The 23,111-nt window shown below is 37.9% G+C and overlaps 1 protein-coding gene across 1 annotated transcript in view; it reads right to left on the bottom strand.

The window, feature by feature from the left end:
* The window catches only part of LOC149224285 (uncharacterized), a 657,847-nt gene that overhangs the window by 408,346 nt on the left and 226,390 nt on the right, over positions 1 to 23,111 (bottom strand). The window contains exons 3-5 of the mRNA XM_089388141.1: positions 22,170 to 22,289; positions 6,322 to 6,441; positions 6,019 to 6,160 (exon numbers count right to left, since the gene is read on the bottom strand). Of these exons, the coding sequence (XP_089244267.1) occupies positions 6,019 to 6,160; positions 6,322 to 6,441; positions 22,170 to 22,289 (382 nt within the window). The remainder of the gene's footprint in view (positions 1 to 6,018; positions 6,161 to 6,321; positions 6,442 to 22,169; positions 22,290 to 23,111) is intronic.

The raw sequence follows: 23,111 nt of genomic DNA, 5'->3' as shown, positions 1-23,111 counted from the left end.
TGGTGGCAAGGTGGATCCTAACAAAATCAAAGCCATGAGGGAATGGCCAATCCCCAATACCTTGAAAAAAATCACCGGATTCTTAGAATTGGCAGGATATTATTGTAAATTTGTTAAGGATTATGGTCAAATAGCAACATCTCTAGCAAAATTATTGAAGAAGGAAGCATTTTCTTGGACTAAAGAAGCAACCAAAGCATTTGAGGAACTAAAAGAGGCTATGTGTACAATAAAAAATATATAAGGCTAGATGCTCCTCCTATTAGATGTGGTTTTTGAACTGTGAGATCATTCATGCCATATTAATAAAATTATTTTCCAAGTGCAAATATTTGTGTGGATTGATTTTTATATGCTTTCTCTTCTTAGCTTTATGTTGTAATTGTGCTTCATAGAATAGAAACATGTACTTCTGGACTACTGCAAGGCTACTAGGTTGATCCATTGAGGGAAAAGGAGTCACATGGAGGGTGAGATTGGGGAAATAGACCTCATCTCACCCTTGTTTGTAACGTGTTAATTGAATCCAAGTGCTTGAGAAACCCTTATAGGGGTTACTTCATTGAGGGTTAGATTGTATTAGGTGCCATAGTTGAGCCAGGGATTGGAGACATCTCTACAAGGGAGACCTTTCCGGCAGGATCTAAAGGCTTAAACAACTATTCTAGACTAGATTGGCACAATATTTTCTAGGTTCCAATCCCATTCTCTAGTCGAAGGTGCATAGCTGATATAAAGTGGTTGTGATTGCAATCCGACATATTGGAAGGTAAGTAAGGCCAATGTAAGCCTCTCTACAACAATCATCTACTAAAAAAACTTTAATAGTCTTTTTTTTGAGGAAAAGCATTGGAGCAAATAACTACCTCGACACTTGTAGGAGGGAACTTAGCCCTAACATCAGTGGGCCATGTGATATACACACTTGTAGGAGGGAACTCAGCGCTAAGATTAGTGGATCATGTAACATACACCTTGGAGGTTGCATAATTGACTTGAGTATCCTTGGGTTGCAGAGCATACTTCAAGAAGGTTAGTTGTGGACCCAAACACATATCTTGAGGAAAAGCATTGGAGCAAATAACTACCTTGGCACTTGTAGGAGGGAACTTAGCCCTAACATTAGTGGACCATGTGACATACACACTTGTAGGAGGGAACTTAGCCCTAAGATTAGCGGATCATGTGACATACACCTTGGAGGTTGCATAATTGACTTAAGGATCCTTGGGTTGCAGAGCATACTTCAAGAAGGTTAGTTGTGGACCCAAACACATATCTTGAGGAAAAGCATTGGAGCAAATAACTACCTCGACACTTGTAGGAGGGAAGTTAGCCCTAACATCAGTGGACCATGTGACATACACACTTGTAGGAGGGAACTTAGCCCTAAGATTAGTGGATCATGTGACATACACCTTGGAGGTTGCATAATTGACTTGAGGATCCTTGGGTTGCAGAGCATACTTCAAGAAGGTTAGTTGTGGACCCAAACACATATCTTGAGGAAAAGCATTGGAGCAAATAACTACCTCAACACTTGTAGGAGGGAACTTAGCCCTAACATTAGTGGACCATGTGACATACACACTTGTAGGAGGGACCATGTGACATACACACTTGTAGGAGGGAACTTAGCCGAGGTAGTTATTTGCTCCAATGCTTTTCCTCAAGATATGTTTTTGGGTCCACAACTAACCTTCTTGAAGTATGCGTTGCAAGCCAAGGATCCTCAAGTCAATTATGCATCCTCCAAGGTGTATGTCACATGATCCACTAATCTTGGGGCTAAGTTCCCTCCTACAAGTGTGTATGTCACATGGTCCACTGATGTTAGGGCTAAGTTCCCTTCTACAAGTGCCAAGGTAGTTATTTGCTCCAATGCGTTTCCTCAAGATATGTTTTTGGGTCCACAACTAACCTTCTTGAATTATGTTCTACAACCCAAGGATCCTCAAGTCAATTATGCAACCTCCAAGGTGTATGTCACATGATCCACTAATCTTAGGGCTAAGTTCCCTCCTACAAGTGTGTATGTCACATGGTCCATTGATGTTAGGGCTAAGTTCCCTCCTACAAGTGCCGAGTTAGTTATTTGCTCCAATGCTTTTCCTCAAGATATGTGTTTGGGCCCACAACTAACCTTCTTGAAGTATGCTCTGCAACCCAAGGATCCTCAAGTCAATTATGCAACCTCCAAGGTGTATGTCACATGATCCACTAATCTTAGGGTTAAGATCCCTCCTACAAGTGTGTATGTCACATGGTCCACTAATGTTAGGGTTAAGTTCCCTCTTACAAGTGCCGAGGTAGTTATTTGCTCCAATGCTTTTCCTCTAGATATGTGTTTGGGTCCACAACTAACCTTATTAAAGTATGCTCTGCAACCCAAGAATCCTCAAATCAATTATGCAATTTTTTTTATTAATTACTTGTTCTATAAAAAAATACAAAAATATTTTTTTCCCTTTTCCAACTTGAGATTTTATTTTACTAGTTAATAGATATTTCAAAGTTTAACATTAGATATATTTTATACCCAAAGATGTTTCTTCCTTCACCTTTATGGAGTTATATTTTATATTTCACGACGGTATTGTGAAGTATTTTGCAAATGTGCACTTTATTATACAAAAATCTACGGTAGATCTAACAAATTCCTCATACAAAGAGGCTTACCCAACAACCCTTTGTTTTTATTTAAGAGTTAATTTGATAGCATATCCTATGCTTATTTTGAAGCTAAAATTTGCATATTCCAATTGTTATCAGGTTAAATTGCTTGCTCCCCGATGGGTTTGAGGATCGAAGATTGTACGGGGACAGAAGGGAATATTAATCTCCCACGCGACAACCTTCATAAATCAACGTGGTAGCTTGTGGGCATTAGGAAGCTGACCAAATAACATTCTTGAGGCTCTGTTCGATATAACAAGCATATAATGGTCGGGACATAAGTAGGGAAATGAAACTTGGTGTCATCAAAAGGTGGAATTGGTCCTAACTCTATGAGTCTCCTCGAAGCCACAAGCTAACTCGCTAGTGGGTGGGAGGCTCACATTTCTTGCCGTTGGAAAGGCATAGGCCATGTTCTGGAGCTGGTTGAAATAGCGCCCATGGTCGGGGATCCTAGAGTACTCTTGTACTTCAACTTCCTACTTCGGCAAGGATTTCAGTGGGAAGTAGATTAGCCTTCATTTTGGGTGGGCGTCTGATTCTTAACTTCTTTTCCACAAGTAATTCATCCCCTATCTACATTCCTTAACAGGATAGTCCAGTTTCCAACTAATGTTTGGGATGCTCCTCCCCTCTGCTCAGTTGAATTGCTAGTTTGTTCTTACTATCAACATCTACGAGGGGTTGCAATCTCCATTGTCACTCCCCTGTGGGAGAATTATGATGTTTTTTGGTGGGCTGATAGGTGGCTTAATGTGAGCTCTATTGAAATTTTTATTGTCGCTCAAGCCAGTAGAATCCCGACCTAGGTGGAGCTTGAGGAGGGAGCGCAGGGACTTTTGTATTTTATATAAAATCCTTAGTAGGGAGTTGGGAAGCTTAGCTCCCATAGCAATCTCGGGTGGGGCCAATTGGGAGTTCCTGTTTTCTTTTACTGGGTTGGTTTTTCTGCTTGCAATTATAGTTGGGATATCTGTGAGTCATTGAAGCTCAGGCAGCGTGGTCGGTCCCATCGAGGGGGTGGCCATCAGGGCAGAGGACAAAAAAATATTGGGCGGCTCGGAGGAGGATGGTGAGCTCGAATTGCCAAAAAGAGGCTCACTTGGGCAAGTTGAGTTGCCACCTGCTTTTGATTCTATTGAAGCCCAAATTCTTCTTGTTCAAGCCTCGATGGATCAGCTTGCCCAAGTTTGCCAGGCGGACCATATTGAAATGACCAACTTCTTTTCCGATATTTTGCACCATCAGGGGTGACCAACTTCTTTTCCGATATTTTGCACAATCAGGGGCGTATTCTTGACGGTCAAGCATCTCTGTGAAGAAATCTACAAAGGCTCACAGACTGCATGATCGAATGGACAATGGATGGTTTCGAAGGACGGATGGCGCACATGGAATCACATATCCATGATGCCTTTCATCACCCAGCTTATGGAGGTAACGATGCTCATGACTCAAATGAAGGAATTTTGTCAGGAAGGAAATTTGTAATGAAGCAAGTGAGATATTTTCTGATTTTGGCCAAGTTTTGTGTTTGATGGGCTTTTGATATGAAGCTAGCTAGTTTTCTTCTGTTTCTCTCAGTTATCTTTTATATGTATTTGGCCAACAAATCCAGTTGGAGTGAGGCCTGGTTTTCCTAGTTTTTGTTCTCTTCTATATGTATTTAATGGCCAACAAATCCAGTTGGAGTGAGGCCTGGTTTTCCTGGGTTTTGTTCTCTTCACAATGTGTCATTCTCTTGATTTAATAAAAAAATGTTGGCTTAAAAAAAAAGATTTGTATGGGTTTTGACCTTTGGGGATTTGACCCCTGTTTCCTGCAAGTAGTTTCCAGATTGCCCAAAACTCCAATTTTACTTGCATAAATTGAAGTTTTGGGCTATATTATTCGTGATTAACTTTTTTCCCAAACTTCCCACCTAGGGTTGAATTGATCTTGTGTGATTTCACACTTGTGGGTGACCTCGTTAGGCATATTGGTTTGATGGTTATTTGTATTTTTTTTTTTTTTTTTGACAATATTAGCCTGATGGTTATCTACATTTTTTTTTTTATCATTTTGTAGTCCTGAAAGTACAGAACAGGAAGGAATTTTCCTACTTACAACCACTCATCCAAGGAAAAAACAAAGAAAACGTCTAAGACTTGGTAAGAGTATTTATCTCCCATTTTTTTTGTTGATTCTAGAGATAAATAATGAAAGTTTTGTGTGATATTTTTTTTTGCTAGTTTGCATTGCTCGTACGGTAAATCTTATTTCCAGATTAGAAAAAAAAACTTCTATCTTCACTTTAGAAGTCAATGCTAGGCATTAGTCTACTAAATTCAGGTGAAGTCACTTGTGTGCATTAGAGAAGTGTTCCATAAACTTTCAGTAGGAATTGGGGTTAAAGAGTGGGGACTTGTGCTGAGGTGACAGTGGGCACTTAGCACCGGAGGACCTTGCCAACATCGGTTGATAACATGGATCAGATGTAATTGATAGATTAGAGACATTGTATTGGAAACAATGTCAACAAGCCAATAGTGAAAATATCATGCCTACTAAATCTTGTTATCCTAGAATAACAGACTTACATATAGGACCTTATGTTTCCTAATGTTTTCAAGGTATATGAACGTCTATTTCATATCCTGACATCCTAATATGTGCATGCTGAACCTATTGGATAGTGTGAGATAAACCCTAGGGGAAAGGGGGAGGTTAGATTACTGCTGTGATAGCTGTATATTTCTTTCGCAAACCATTCAGAAAATTGGACATTTGTAATTAAATGGAGTAGACATATTCAGTTAGACCTGTCTCCATTGTCAAAGGAGTATAACATTTTCTGTAATGAAAGATGGATTCTTCCAGGATCATTGTAGTCAGTCAGCAGTGAAAGTAGAGCATCTCAGAAAGCACAGGCATTCTTTAAGGATCACTGCAGTCAGTCAGAACCGAAAGTGAAGCATCTCAGAAACCACATGCGTCTATTACAGTGAGCTTTTCTGACAAGTTGATATTCTTCCATGAATCGACCAAATCGATGGTGCTAGGCCTTTTTGTAGGAAGAGAATCCACTGGATCGTTCATGAAATATGTCCCATAAGATTTCTGAAGACAGACGAACATATTTGCGATGCCAGCATCATTTCTGGGATTGAATACCTTTGTTACGACATTCACTGTTGACATTTAATGCCTATTATGCATTTCCACTTTAATACTTTGCAGTTTCATGGTCTAAACTTTTATGAATTACTGGTTATTTGTTTGTTTCACAATCGAATGCATGACTGCGTATGATTAAAAACGGAGATAACCATATCAGCATTCTTTAAGAAGATTGCATGTCACCTCTCCCTGAAAGCTAGGGTCCTCAGGCTCCGAGAGAAAAACTGCTTCAGGGTATGCAAGTACGTTGCATTTGTTTGGCTTCCGATCATCCAGAGATGGCATCAGCCTTTGCTTGTTATCAGCAATTGCCATGTAGTGAAATCTATATAAAAGTCAAACAATAAAATTGTTATAGTAGGAAAAAGAGAGCAACCAAACTTGCTATTCATATTTTTATCATTAAGGAACTTAACATACTACCCACTTTGATATCATAGAAGGGTAAAAAGAAGAGCTTCACAAACCATGGGAGATATCACAGACCTGTCTTTCCTTAATTTGAATGTAACACGAGTTTGATTGAGATTGAAATCTGGCCACCCCGTTGGACGCTCATATATCGCATAGGTGTAAAACCCACTGCTCCCTCGAAGCAAAACAAACCTTTGGAAAAAAAATAGATTAAAGTATATCAAATTCTGAGCACAATAGCGATTTAGCATTAATAACGATGCATTTAATTTTCATAGAATACACAGAAAGATTATGACGGAGTAGAAACTAGCGCAAAGTTGGAAATTGAAGCCAACTTGAAGATCACTGGGAATGCAAAAAGGTGTAATATTTGTTCTAGAAACAAAATTTTGGCATTAAAGTTGTTTGCAAATGTCATGGCAAGCCAATGGTCAAATAAATGCTTGTGACTTAATCCAGGCTTCATATCAATAGATTGACTATCCTTTTCCAGTTTTTATCAGCATCCAGATATTGAAAGATTCAATTCAAACAATCAGACAACCTTTTGGTTTGAAAAGATTGACATCGCACCTCATCTATCGTATTGGTAACTCAGCTTTTCAAGGCATCCAAAAAATATGAAAGCTCTAAAATGCACTAGTGGCATTAATTTCTGACTTAATATCAACAAATTCCTTTGGGCCGTGGCAAGGAGCTACATAGATAACGGTTTGTTCATATGATCCCTTGGATTGACGTTAACAAATCTAGTGCCTCTGGAGAAAGTAAGATAATCATGGTCTAGCAGTGGAAGTAAAAAACACTTGTACCACAAAAGGCACAAGGTCAAATCCTTGACCTTGAAGTAAAAATGTAAAGGGAGATAAGTAGATTTAATACGATGAACATCTTTGTTTGTGGCAGATCAGCCGAGAAATGTGTTTACTGTAGAAAATCTAAAGAAAAATATATTCAATGGACATAACACCATAAAGAACGAAGAGAAATGAAGGCCCAACTGTAGCAAAAATCCAGTTTCAAAAGCAAAATTCTCCAATGAATGGTTAATCATGAAGACTCTTCGAAAGATGGGAATTTCTATCCTTAAATGTTTTTGGAAATGACATCCAACAAATCTTGTGCAGTGCATACAGGAAGAATGGGAGAGGAATCAAGTAATCCATCATTGTGACTGCAAGTTATATGCATGTAACTCCTGTATATTTTTCTAACTTCAGCCAATCATGTTGTTATGAATCTACCAATATCGGTCTTCAGTCCATCATCTTTTAGCTCTGATCCAACTCTATCAGCTGTAGAGGACAATGAATCCGATGCCAACTTATTTCCTATATATTCGAAATTTTTATTCTTTTATAGTCATGTAAACAAAGTGATTCGTAGAAGTTTAATGGATTGGATTACAACTCAGACCAAAACCCAAATTAACAGATATGATTCGAGACATGACCGGGTGACCAGGGTTTCTTTTCTTCATCTTTGATTGACTCAAAGCAAGGACTGGAAAGTCATATTAGGCTAGAATGCCTTGTTGAGATTCAATACCCTTTAGACAGCTTTGGATGGGCACTCTTTGTGAGCTTTTGGCCTATGTTACCAGGATACGGAAACGGATTCGGATAGCCAAATTTTTTAAAAGTCAGGATTGGGATAAGGCAAGGATACGTCAAGTACAAAAATATATAATAATATTCTTTAAATTTTAAAAAAGTTAAAAACATATTCGAAGTTTAAAATAAAAAACTATTAGTGAATAACAACATTACCACTGAAATGAAATTATTAGATAATTTATAAATCTAAACACGTGATTGTGACCAATAAAATAAAATGATAAAAGTAATATAGAACAACATTAAAATCATATAGAAAAACAAACAATCACTTAAAATAATTTAATTTAGTTAGAAAGAAAGAAATAAATTATTTTAACACCCACGAGGCTAAAGACATATTCGGCCCTTTTTCTGTGAAGCTTCAAAATAAATGCTCCAAGATTCTCGACAATCCCCTCGCTAAATAGATTATCCCAAGAGCTAGCTGCTAGCATATCTGCATAACTTTCTCTGTTGTCTTTGAAGGCCTCACATTCTAAAATGAAATGTTTTTTCTGTTTCCACTTTTCCGGAAGAACAAAAAATTCATACTCTTTCCTCTCACACTTCCTTTGGCCTTTTTCAACACCCTGTTTCACATCAAAGTTGATGAGAATTAGTACTTAACTGAGCAATAAGAATTTTGACTCTCCAAGAGATATTGGCCTCTATGTATGCTTTTGGTTGATGACTATGAGTGGGATTAAACACTTCAATATAGTAATTTTTCTTTCTTCCTAGCTCCTTATCCCAAATATGCTTGTGGAACTTTTCCATAACAAAAGATTTTATCTCTTTGCTGTTTATGGTACATGCATTCAAGCAAATACCCCATTTACTAAACCATTTGTTATTTCGCTGCATCCAAGTTTTTTTGCTTTTGCACAATCTATCATTAAAGACAACCTTAGGCCATCTACCCTCTTCCATTTGCTCAATTTTTTTTAAATCCCTTATGACTCACACCATAACTATTGCTTCAATAGGAGAAGTCCATGTTTCACTTAACACAATATCATAAGGAACTGCACTTTTAATCTTAAATTTGTTTGTAATCAAACGCTTTTGAATTTTCTCAATTTGTCTCCACTGCATGTCGGATGTACTGCTGGCCCATAGTTCACAACCATAGAGAATCACGGGAATCACTAGAAGCCCAAAAAGAGTTTGAGTGGTTTTCTAGTCCCATAACTTGCCTCTCTACACCTATTATGAAAAGCATAAAATGCTTTCCAACCCCCCAAAGTTCTTTTCTTTCTACAACCATTCCAACTTAGATTTTTGTTGAAGTTAATTCCGAGGTATTTGTAATCCGCAACTTCTTCCAGAATGTTTCCTTCAATGTAGAACTTATGCTGGTTATGTTTTCTTTTCTTAGAGAAGACCACTACTTTCGTTTATATTATAACTTAAATTAGTTTATAATTTATATTTTTGAAACTACACAATTTAAACTATTTTATAATTTAGTTTATAGTTTAATTTAGTATTATTATTATTTATGGTTAAACCTTAATAGTTTGTAATATAATCATCTTTAAATGTCTTATATCATATTTAATTGTATATTAAATATTATAGAGATTGGCCACTTATTAAAAATTATAGAGATTTTATATGTATCTTTAACCAAAGAGAAAAAGTGACCACTTGAGTGGTGATGTAAATCATAAAATAAATGTAAAGGGTGGGAAGTATAGCAAGGTTGTCTTGATCCCTTCCTCTCTTCTTATTCTTTGGATTCTTGGGACAATCACTTTTGTAGTGACCCTTCTCATGACATTGATAACACTCTATCTTGGACATGTCAACTGCCCTCCTCGGTCCCTTTGATCTCTTTCCTTTATGATGAACAACATAAGCATTTGATACTCCTTCAGGATTGGCAACCATTGAGATCCTTAGTTCTTCTTGACTACAGGGGGTCCATAATTCTTCAAAGGTGGGAGCTACCTTCCAACTATTGGTACCTGCAGCAAATGCACCCCAAGAGGGTGGAAATCCTAATAGAGCAGTGACCACAAGTTCTTGTCCAGAACAATCTCATCAATGGCTAAGAGATCATCCCTGAGTCTAGATATCTTCACAAAGAAGGTTGCCATGTTATCTTCTTTAGTCATCTTCATAGTCCTGAACTAATTCTTCAAATTTTCTACTTGTCCAATGTTCTTAATAGTAAACAACTTCGACAAGGCTTCATACATTTTCTGAGCATGATTGATGTTGGCTATGAATGGGACAAGATTGTTCTTTATCCCTTCTACCATCAGAGTCATGACCACCAATTCTAATTCCCTGTATTTTGCTTTGTCGACATCACTAGCTTCTTCTATAGGCTTCTTCACATTTCCTCTTACCAGGTCCAACACCTTGTTCTTCTCGAGGATTAGGTCAATCCTCTTCTTCTAGGGCCTAAAGTTAGATGCTCCTTCAAGTTTGTTCTCACCCTTGATTGGGTTAGACATCTTCCTTGAATATAATATACTCCTTCCCTGAGATAGTACCTATGAATGGATCAAGTGCTTGAGACTGTCGTTTTCTTCCTTCTTCACCAAAGTGCCGATACCATGTTAGAAAATTAGAAAGGCAGTAAATATTTTATCTATCTTGATAATTACTTGTGATTTTTTTATTATTATGATTCTTTATATCTTGTTTCTTTAGTTCATCAAGAAATTACCAAAAGCAGCGACACATAAAACAATAGACACCAGATGTAGGCACATGCTAGGGAAAAACTCCCCTCGAGGGGAAAGCCCAGTCAAGATAATTATTCCTTTAAACAGTATTTGAGACTCCTCACCCTAGTCCAAGACCATACCTTCCCTCCACACCAAGTCGGCCTCCTAGAATTTCGACCTCTTCCCAACAACTTCAACTATGTAGCAAATTATGGCAATTGGCAGCTTTTGGCAATAGTGAAACTTGGAAGACTTTGATCTCCCAATCTAGGACACGAAAAAGAGAGAGATAGACACCAAAATTTCGATTTTCCTTGTCTCCTTAGACTTCCCCAAACTTGCATTCACTTTGGCTTCCCGACAATAGATTTCGCACCTTTTCCTAGCTAAAAGAGAACTTCGCACTTCTGCCCAGCAACAAGAGATTTTCACACTTCTTTCTAGCTACAAGAGAATTCGAACTTGTGAGAGAATGATGCTCCAAATGAATTCTATGAGCTTCCTTTAACAAGCTTCTTGTGCGGTCGAATAGGGTCCTTAGGACAACTTGATCTTCTTCTACGCCCACATGGTGTGGAGGTTACATAATTCATATTTGAATCTATACATAACCTTTTGACATGATTCAAAAGCCCAAGAAGGGTCTCTTTAAATGTACAATGACTCTATAGAATCAAAATAAATCTTAGAATTTCTCAATGGGGACATTGACCTAAAACATGGTGACCCAAGCATGAAACCCATGCTTTAATAAGTCACAATAAAAATTATTTTCTTTATTCTTTTGACTAGTACATTATATAATGACTCAAGTACATTATTGAAGACCGAACATAGTTACATTTTCCAACATAGGGGTTGGGACATGCATGGGTTCCTTAATGATGTAGCGGGCACTCATAGGAGCCTTAGGAACTAGGGTGATGGCCATAATGATAATGGATAGAGCTCATGTTTGGTTTTTTTCCCACGTGCTAGATTTTATTGTCCTGGACATCTTTTGCATTTTGTGGTATATTTCCTTTTGCATGCGGCCATATTATGCTTTTATCCTTTTTTTAGTTGCATCAATCTCTGGGGAAACGTTATAGGACCAACCTAGACATGTGGACAAGGGGAGGGGGAAATCCAAAGCCTTGTGGACGTAGTCCTCATGTGGACCTAGAGAGGGAACATGATGAAACATGGCATGTAATGTGCGAAGGGGAGTGAAAAGTATGGATCAGGAAGACAAGACCACGCTACCAAAATTGGGGTTTCCCAAGTAGTGGCCATCCTAAAGCTATAAGACAGTAGGGGAGATCCCACTGGACTAGGGTCGAGGATTAACCCCCCTAGTTAAGGCAAGGGAACAAGAGTACTGTCAAAACCCTCCCCCCTTCCAAGTCACCTGGTAATCCATACCCAAGTGTGCCCACGAAAAACAAGCATAACAATTACATAATGAAAAATCATACCTTTTTGATTGGATGGCCTAGCTTCAAACACATGATCAACAAATGGGAGAGGGTAAAAAATGGGTTGCTTACATGGCAGAGATAGAGTAGCACATCAAATCTATCAGGTGGCTTTCAGGGGCTGCTATTGTTGGCTGAAGGAAGATACATCAGAAAGAAATCTCTCCAAAGGGCTACCCCTCTTTTGGTGGGCTACAGGCCATATAGAGTAGTGCGAGTTGCCCAAATTTCTCATGTGAATTGCCAGAATGAAATTGTGTCAATCGCAGGAGGTAGGATCACGGTCTAGAAGGTAGAGAGATTAGTTTTCAGAGGAAGAAAGAGGTAGGATGGATCACCTAGAGGAAGTTTCCAGGCTGTACGAATTTCCTTCAGTGAGCAGTGCACATTTCAGGAAACTAGTGCGAGCATCAGGAAGGAGTGCGAGAAGACCAAAGGAGGTTGAGTTGATATGTTGAGGAGATCTTGGATCTCCGATCCATTCCCAGTTGAGATAAATTGTTGACAGATTTCCAGTTGGGAATCCAGTGGTAATTCTTTATTTGTGCTGCATAATAATAAAACCCTCATCTATTGCACTAGTTTTCCCTTTGGGGTTTTTCCAAGGACTTCTGTCCAAAAATAACGGTGTCACTTTCATTGTTTGTGCATCTATTTCTCAGTTCCAATTTTGATATTTCCATAGTGTAACTTTATTGTGAAAAATTGCAGTGTGAATTATTCGCTAAATGTTGTAATAATAATTATAGAAGATAAATAAACTGTTAAAGTTAAGAGAATAATATCCAGTTACTGCAATTCAAGGAATTTTCACAACAAATGCACTCAAAATAATGGAACACAATTATAACACAACCCGATAGCCTACTACTGGTTAGGTTTGGCTACATCAACTCTTAAACATAGTTACAATATGGACTCTTCTAGAGTCTTCTTCATCATAATCACATGGTTATCCCATTTTCTATGAATACTGGGTGTTGACATGGCATCTCTCGAATTACAGTAGTGAAAACACGATGGTCAACTTTTGAGTGGCATAAATTTTGCATATAGACTCTTATTGACATGATTATTGCACCATTGGTAAGGTCTCTATGTGTAGAATAGGAAAAAAAATGTGGTACTAAATCGATAAAGTTCTCCATCCCCCCCAACCCCCCCAACCCCCCAAAAAAAATATCATTTGATGCCTCAAAATGTTGCAGGAAGGTTTTCAAACCATAATTTTCCAAACTGGGTCTCATCGATGAAAATAGTCTTGTGAGATGATACCTCCACATTTTCCATGCTGAAAGCATTGAGATGGATGACAAACAATATAATGTACAATCCAGATCAGCAAGTCCATGTAGGAAGTGTAGACAGGTTGTGGCACGACTGTACGAGTTTGTTTGGTGGAAGTAAACAAAGGTTGAAACCACATTATTGTACCATTGTGACAATACAATTTTTTGTAATAAAATAAAGGGATTACCATGGGGTTTCATTACCCTTTATGAAGTTGATTACATGACTTATTCTTGCACTTGTATGGTTACTCGCTGATGTGATGTTCTTATGCACATGATGTATATGTTGAAGTGAAGTGGCAATATACTTGTGATGTTGAATGAATGTTAATTCCGCAAACATAATAATTCACGCATGTAATATATGTGCTAGAGGCGTAATATGGAATTAATTATTTGTAATTTGGTCATACCATTGTGAAGAACCTTTCTGATGTTGCACTCCCAGGGGACTCGATGCATGCCCTGACCACATGACAACAGGCCATCTATCAGTTGGTACTTTAACCATTTTTGTAATCCTGTGCTTTCATTTAAAGTTGATTGCATACTAATATGGATCACCTTCTAAGATGGAGGATTGACCAAATTGTATCCTTTCTCCCATGTTTTGCATGGGAGGTTATCCTTCGCCCATTGGAAGCATGGGAGGTTATCCTTCGCCCCTATTCCAATGTGACCTTCCCCTGAGGCTTTTCTTTACACTACTTAGGAGAGGCAAGAATAAGAGGTATTGATTAATATATTGTGCACAAGGTAACCCATACTTGTCACTTTCTATTTGTCCCTGATTTCCATCTCCACTTTTTGAGTTGATTGTCACTGTCACTAGTGCATTCCTCATTCTACTCCCATCTCTAAGTCAGGGTTCGAAAAATTTGCTCTAGGAGGTTGATACAGCTAAAAGAATGTTGAAATCATATGAATCCACAATAAAAGAAATTGAAAAAAGTAAAAGATGGCTGGGACTAAATAAATCATGTGGGAGAAATCCTATCATGAGCTCTACTCCCCTCATTGGACATCATGTAGATCTTGTAACATTTCATACTCTATCTAAAACTAAAGGAACTTATGAATACCCCAACCCTGATGAACAATAAAATATTATATATTTAAGGAGTATTGGAAAGAATTAAACAAGTTGGTCACCCAATCTCTGCACAAATAAAAATAAAATCATTTAAGGTGAAATATACACCAAAGGGGTGGTAAAAATAGGTTGAGGAAAGGGATAATGAAGGCCTCCATTGCTCCCTTTTATTATTATTATACTCAAAATGTTGGAACTCCTTCACACCTAACACCATGGCTATGGAATATTCATTGAAGTCTTTCAAACTCCATGTATGCATTTTTCAAATGCACTTATGGATCGATGGACGTACCTAGGAATTGTATCTCCATTTGGGACTAGTATCACCTGATAGGGCTAATTGCATAACCATCCCTAACAAAAATGTGGTAACTTTCTTATAGGCCATCATCTAGAAAGACATTTGAAGGAAAAGTTTATGTGAAGTGTTGTTCTGTTACTAACATTAAATATGGTCCACAATGTTACTCTAATGTTTTTGTCCTTAGTGATGCTGATATCACTCGATCTTGATGGTATGTTTCAAGTGTCTCATCACATATACATCAAATATCCTTGAGGGATGGATTGAAACCTCTCTAGCATAGTTTAGAGGATGTCAAACCCCCTGAATCTTGCTAAAACTGAAGATCTCCAACACCCTTGAGGAATAGAATATTTTGAGATATGAATTTTATTCCTCTTAGCGAGTGGATGATTTTAAATGTAATGCATGTTCAAAATGATGCAACACTCTACTAATTATGTCATTGGAAAATTGCATGACTCTATTGATTGCTTTAACCAACCATAAATTGAAAATGACTCATCCAAATGGAAAATTTCCATGTTGCATGCCATCCTCTCCTTGAGCTTTGCGATCTGATACCTTGTTGATTTTTTAAACTTTTGGGACTACTTTGCCTTGGAAAGTGTGAAAATTCTATTTTCTGTGAGATTTCCATGTCTAAGAGACATCTGAGGGATAAGACATCAATTCCAAGGCCACCTATAGACTCATAACCATGTGGAAAGATATAAGTGAGCCCAATATGGGCTGGATTGGCCCCTACACTAGTGATCACTCCTACATTACAAGGCTCCCATGAAACCATGAGTACACTTAAGCTCATCTAAGGCCCTCCAATCATATCCAAGATGAAAAGAACCCAAAGTGAATTCAAAAGGATTGTCCATGGTTCGAAAAAAACAAGACTGACTTAATACAACCCAATGTCTAGGATGCCTGGAAGGCTTCACATGGTTGTTACATGGATTTTGACATGTGACCTTGGGCTTACAATGGTGTTTAAGAATACTGCAATATATATATATATATATATATATATACACACACAAACACACACACCCTGCTGAAAGAGGGGCAACAAGTTCACCCTGGATAATATCCATGAAAATGTATTATAGATTAACACTCATATTTATAAGGTTATATCAAATGTTAGTCGGTTCCTTGGATTGCCAAATGAAAGTGAAGAATAAAGCATGTTAGATGCAAGTGTGGATCTTGTTAGTTTTTGTAGCATCGGATGGTGTTTTAGTATCGACATTTGTTAGAGAGGCTAAGAAAACTAGGACTCCAAAACCCAACAAAAGTTTCAGGGAAATCCACCTAGAAATGCTGTAATTAAGTTAATTAATCAATTATTAAATTTTTTCTAAGTCTAACTAAGGGAAAATGATTATTTAACAACAATTAATTTAGGAGAGTGAGATTTCCCTAGAAACTCACACAGATTGACTAAGAAATAATATCAACCATTGATTAAGTTTTAATCTTGGCCGTTGGAGTTCCAAGTAGAGATTATAGGAAGAATTTGATGGGTTGATGGAGGGACGCACTTGGAGAGCGAGTTCCTTGGGCAGTTCGATTTTTCCAGAGAGAAGCAACATTCTGTCGGAAGAGTTCGAGCTAGAGAAGGGATGCAGAGATAGAGAGGGGTAGGGACAGTGACTTTGGAGGAATATTTTCTAGTTCTGGAGAGTAGCTTGCAGAGAGGCAAAGGTAGCCACAGGACGCTGCGCAGGGGTTGCACAAAGCCTCAAGTGAAGCAATTCGATCTTGCTAGTGAGAAGCTCATTTTTAGTTTCAAATGTTCGGAATATTTCTAGAGTGTCGAAGAGATAGTTTCCAGTAAGTAGTCGACAAGATGAGTTGAGTAGCAGTTGTTATGAGCAGTGCATTTGGTAGTTTGCGTAGAGGTGATGCAGGGCCTACGCAGGCTAAACTACATAATTAATTTTACAGTTAAAATAATTAATTCCAGTTGTTGCAATAGTTAAAAATTTCACATGGTATTACAGTGAGTTTGACGTATAAGGAAGCTCACAAGTGGAGGAAGAAAATTTGTTGTTAGAAAGGAGCAACAGGACGAATTTTCTGGGGCTATTGAAAGCTTGGAAAGGGAGTGCGAATTGCTGGGAAGTTAGATTTTTCAGTGCAGTGTTGGTAGAAAATTTTGGCTTGTCGGATTGAGTGATTCCAATAGGCAGAGGGAGCACCAGTACCTAAGATTTTCTCTAGAGAAAATTTCTTTTTTTGACACAGAGGCTTTTGCAGCAATTTGCTATAGCATAATTTGTGTCGGGTGGAAGAGAAAGTTCACACATGGAGATTTCTCTTAGAGGATTTCTATTTTAGAAAACCAAATTTCTAGTTGTAGCCGACAATAGTTGCAAGAAAAATTTCTCACTCCAGAGTGGAGTGCAAGTAGCAGAGTCAACAAACATGTAGGAGAAAGAGGGAGATTTCCATCCCAGTTTCGATTTTTTGCAAAGTTGGCCACAATCGGGCTTAGAGATTAGGATAGGTTGGAGGGAGCCTCCAACTATGTCATCTGGAAGGCCAGGATTCTATTCCTGCTAGATGACTATGTGAAATTTTTTGAATCTACTCATCATAAATCCTACTACAATCACTGGTTTAACATCTCCTACATGTTTTTACATTCAACAAGTTATTTAATTATTTAAATAGCGATGAAAACACTATTGCATACTACACATACATACAAATCATGAACTAAAATAGAATGAGACAAATACGCAAGGGACATCGTTATTTTTGGAAAATTGTCCCCGGAAAAACCCAATTCGGGAAAACCAGTGTAGCATATATAAGGTTTGTATTATTAAACAAGGAGAATATGAGTACAATAGGTTACCTCTCACACCAGCTAACCTTTCAGAGATATCACGACAACAAGAAATACATATGAGGGTTTACCTCATTCTCCAAGTCTCAACTAATCCACTGAATGGCTGACTCCGGCAAGCACTACGAAAATCCCAGCACAATCACTGCTTAGGTCAACGACTTGCCTCTAGGAGACTACGTCGCTTCTCTGCCAGATTGATTTTCCCTCAGAAGCTTTGACTTCAGCCCTCCCATCTCAGAACATCGAACTCCTAGCAAAATCTCTAACTTCCCTCGATTATCTCTCAATGCCACTGCAAGAACCCTCTTGGCCTGCATCAGCTTTGAGTGAGCCCCTTCCTGGGTTGCATAGTCTTCTGTGCTGCCTCTCTAATGCTACTGCTGCCTCTCTTCTCAGTACTCGTTGGCTCGGAACTCCCTTTCGATCCATCTCTCTGCTGCTTCCCCTCTCACTGCAACAAAACAGTTGTTCGATTTTCTCAGCAAACCTCACCCCAAAAAAATTGAACTGACTAATCTCTCAAGTGTATCTCCAACTGACCCTCAAGCCTCCTCTTATACTTTTCCTGTTGATGAATCAACGACTGATATTAAGTACCTAATCAACATCTAAGCTTAAAACAGACTTGATCCTTGTCACTTAGAAGTTTCTCACCCATATTCTTATTAATACCCATTAATATTTTTATTTTCCTAAGTTTAGACTTAAGAACCCATTAAAAATATTAATTATTTAATAACTCCTCATCTGGGTAGAATTTATCCAAACGATTTCTGGGTCTTGGATATCTCATGTGTTCTAGCCCCTCCAAAAAATTTCGAAGCTAGGGCACATCTGATGCTTCCCAAAATCAACAGAGGATGGTCTGAAGACATATGTAGAGAACGTTGTGGCATAACTTACTGATGAAGATCAACAGAAAGAATTCAAGAAGGAGATGGCCAAGGCGAAGCGAATGATCTTGGATGGAGTCCAGGATCATATAGTCTCACTTGTATATGGAAAGAACACTTCCAAATAAATGTGGGATGCTCTCTCAGGGTTGTATCAAAATCCTTCTAAGCGACGAAAGATGTTCTTGAAGGAGAAACTAAGAAACATCAGGATGCATAAGGGTGAAGGCATTGAACCCTTTCTCACTAGAATTCAGGAAATCCAGGATCATCTTGTACTCATTGGGGAAGCGCCTCTAAATACAGAGCTTGTGCATTTAGCCTTGAACAATGTCTTAGAGGATTGGGAAATCTTTGCCCAAGGCATTTTGGGATGAGATACTCTACCTAGGTGGGATAGGATGTGGTCAGACTTGCAACATGAGCAGATGAGGTGAGCACTAGTGAAGACCTCCATCAATGGAAGCAACAACAAGGGATCAAAAGGTGTGAAGGAGGAAGATAATGTGGCCCTTGCATCAAAGGGTCCTAGTCAGGGACAGGGTTCACAGGGGGAGAAAAAGAAAAAGAAAGATCTATCTAAGGTCAAGTGATTTAGATGTTGCGACTTTGGCCACTACAGTACTCAGTGTCCTCAAAGGAATAAGGGCAAGCAAGAGAAGTATGACCAGGTGGTAGGATCCGCAAAGATAGATAAGCTATCCTCCAGGTTGGAGAAATATTTTTCCATGTTTGCAGCTATACCTCCAACAGTGAGGTGGGGCAATATGGAGTTATAGTCTCAAAGTTGCGCAGAGATTTGGGCAGGATCCATTGTGGTGAGAATCAGATAATGTTTCCTCATGGATCATTACCTTACTACAGGTGCCCACAGTATTTAGTGGTAGGAGGATCAATGTCAGTTGGTGTAGACAGTGCACAAGCTAGCAACAATCAGATGCTTAAGAGCCAATTGCAGCACAAAGTCACAGTTGATTCAGTGTTTTCGACACTTCTTAGTTTCAATAGTTGCAATAGTAGTAGTAATTATTGAGAGGGAGTTGTAGTGCAGATGTAGAGTTGGCAACAATACAAGTTGTACAATAATGTCAGTAGCAACATAGATGCAGCATCAAAGTTGTGCAGTGGTTGGTGGGCAGTGATAGGCAATCACAGTGGCCAAACATCAACATGTATGGAGGATGTTACAGAGACAGGGTGTTGTAGTAGTAACACAACACTAGAGTTGGAGATAACACCTTCCTTGCTAAGAGGGAGTGTTAGTTTTTGTAGCGTCGGATGGTGTTATAGTCTTGACAGTTGTCAAAGAGGCTAAGAAATAATAAGACTCCAGAACCTAGAAAATGTTTAAGGAAAATCCACCTAGAAAGCAGTGCAGATGTAGAGTTGGCAGCAATACAAGTTGTACAATAGTGTTAGTAGCAACATAGATGCATCATTAGAGTTGTGTAGTGGTTGGTGGGAAGTGATAGGCAGTCACAGTGGCCAAACATCAACAACATGTATGGAGGATGTTACAGAGATAGGGTGTTGTAGCAGCAACACAACACTAGAGTTGGAGATAACACCTTCCTCGCTAAGAGGGAGTGTTAGTTTTTGTAGCGTCGGATGGTGTTATAGTCTTCACAGTTGTCAAAGAGGCTAAGAAATAATAAGACTCCAGAACCTAGAAAATGTTTCAAGAAAATCCAGCAAGAAATGCCTTAATTAAGTCAATTAATTAGTAATTAATTTTTTCCTAAGTCTAACTTAGGAAAAATGATTAATTAACAACAATTAATTGAGGAAGGTGAGATTTCTCTAGAAACTCACACGAATCGATTAGGAAATAATCTCAGTCATCGATTAAGTTTTAATCTTGACCATTGGAGTCCCAACTAGAGACTATAAGAAGAAGTCGATGGGTAGATGAAGGAACACACTTGGACAACAAGTTCCTTGGGTAGTTCGATTTTTCAGAGAGCAGCAACATGCTACCGAAAGAGTTCGACCTAGAGAAGGGACACAAAGACAAAGAGGGGCAAGGACAGTGAGTATGAAGGAATATTTTCCAGTTCCAGAGAGTAGCTTGTAGAGAGGCAAAGATAGCCATAATAGGTTGCGCAGAGCCTCAAGTGAGACAATTAGATCTTGCTGTAGATAAGCTTATTTTCAGTTCGAAAGGTCTGGAAGATTTTCTGGAGTGTCGGAGAGACAATTTCCTAGTCAACAACAAATAGGACGACTTGAGTAGCAACTTTTGTAGGCAGTACATTTAGGAGGTTGCGCAAAGGTGAAACAGGGTCTACGCAGGCCAGTTTGGACGACTCACTTGGAGCCCAGATTGCTTGTGGGGTGAGGAAATTACCTCACTAGATTTTTTCCAGTATTTTCTCTATAGGATTTCCAGTTTTCAACATCTAGTTGTACTCATAATTTTCTCCTTCTGCTTAATAAAATAAACCCACAGTTGCTGCACCAGTTTTCCCACATTGGGTTTTTCCGGGGACTTTTGTCCAAAAACAACAGTGTTATATTTTTGTGTGTGTGCCAGTGTTTCTCAGTTTCCAACACTTTTATTTTCCACAACATTTTATTTGTGAAGATTGCAGTGTGATTAATTTGTTGTTGACATAACAATAAAATGAATAGTTAATTTTACCATTAGAAGAATTAATTCCAGTTGCTTCAATAGTTGAAGATTTCACAGATATAAGGTTAGACAGTTGGTGCAATGCTAGCTTGTTGTTGATCTCTTGGAGAGGCTAATATAACTAATTTGGATGCCTTGCTAGGTTGTTGGTTAGGATTTGTAGTAATTATGAATCCCCTAGCGATGCCTTGGAAAGATTTGGAGAAATCATTACTTGGGATAAAGCTGAGGGATTTGATGTATCAGCCTTGGAAAAGCTTAGGTATCATACTTTATCTTCATCTTGTGATGATAGTAAGTTGTACCATTTCTGTCCAAAATTCTCTCACCGAATATCTAATTTTCAGATCTGGTTTCATGTGTTTTTGAGCAAGTTTCATGGCTGTTTGATATGCCGATTTATTCAGACAAGAAGGATGAAATGTTAATTGCTTTGGCATGGATTAAATGAAACTTCAGATCTAAAATGTACCATTATATTTCTGCTGTTAATGAACATAATTTTCAAATCTTCATACTTGAAGTTACTGTTGCATTGATCTAGTATTGAAGTATTTTGCAGTGGTTATCTACTTTAACTTACCAGGCTTGCCTAGAGTAGAGGTGGATGGCTTTGAGATATTTGCAAGTATATTTCAGAATATTTCAGTTCAGCCCTGAGGATGAAAGACCTATGTCAATAAATGTGTGGCCTTATTGAAGTGAGATGAAAATTTCATATTAGACTGATTTTTGAAATTTCTAAATTGTTAACATGGTGAAGTTCATATTCAATAAAGGCTACTACTTGTGGCCGTGTGTAAGTTGGTACAAATTATGCAAAGTTGCAACCTTGGAATTGGTTTGAAATCCTAATTTTAAATAAGTTAGACCAGGCAGACAATAAAATGCAAAAATGTATGGTGAAGTTACTTGATGAATAATAGAAAGAATCTCCCACAAATAAGCTCATCATCTAATGTAATAAAGACCAATGTCTACATGTTCATTCAAAGCAGAAACAACATAGTACCTTTCCTTTGCAGAAGACAAATAAGGACAACCATAAGAAAAATATTCCCTTGTAAGATTTTTGATAACAGGAAAAAAATGGAAAGATACACAACTAACCTTTTGTCTATATTTAGTGGTACCGTCTTCCAATTGTTTGAAGGGTTGTATGGCCTGATAAAAGAGACTTCGACTTTATCGTTATTAGCCTCGACTACATTAAAGGATATCGCACTTGGCCTGGATACAAAATTATAATTCTCAACAGTTAATGATCACATGTATAGATGATGGCATTTAATAATAAAATTGCATGTTCAAAGATATTAAGGACTATCCAAACATATCCCATTTGTTAAAAAATTCATGTCTTCTTATAATCTTATATTGAATCTAAGTAGGTTGCATTGCATGCTACCTTGCTCACCTTCTTATATTGTATGAAGTTGTGGTTATAGGGTGTAACGAGGGGAAATTAGTAACAAGGAAATTTCCAAAAAACTATGGTGATCATACAAAACCAAAACAAATGGGGCATACAAGTGCACCGTTTCCATCAAGTTGCATCACTAATTTATTTATACGTGAGTAATGACATCACTCAAACAAAACACATGGCCGCTCATTAAAGGGGAGCACATTTCCTTCAAATTGGGGAAATAAAATTCAAACCCATTTAACATACTATGTAATTAAAGCAAAAAGTAAATACAACTATCATGTAGAACGCCATGTTTCAACCCAAAATCAACACACTAGGATTTCGAAAGAAATATTATCCTTATACAAAGATCATAAGGTCCCTGGATTGATGTAATTTTAAGAGGATTATAATGTCATTAAATAAAAATACAAGGTCATTTCCCTTATCATGCAAAATTTGAACGAGAAAATCACTGAAGTTGTCAAAATGATACTTGAAAATGGTAAAGCTATATTTTCCCTTTAGAAATCATTCCTCTTCTTGATGTACACAAATGTGTAATAAATCCAGGGATATGTAGAGATGTGAAACGCAATGAAAATAGAAGGATGAAATGACAAAAAGATAAAAACATGTTT

This window comes from Pinus tabuliformis, chromosome Q (genome assembly GCF_031772625.1).
Source record: "Pinus tabuliformis cultivar Carrire ecotype Pingquan chromosome Q, CPIR1, whole genome shotgun sequence".
Lineage (NCBI taxonomy): Eukaryota > Viridiplantae > Streptophyta > Pinopsida > Pinales > Pinaceae > Pinus > Pinus tabuliformis.
Note: the sequence above shows the minus strand (reverse complement) of the source record. Positions and strands in the feature narration are given on the sequence as shown.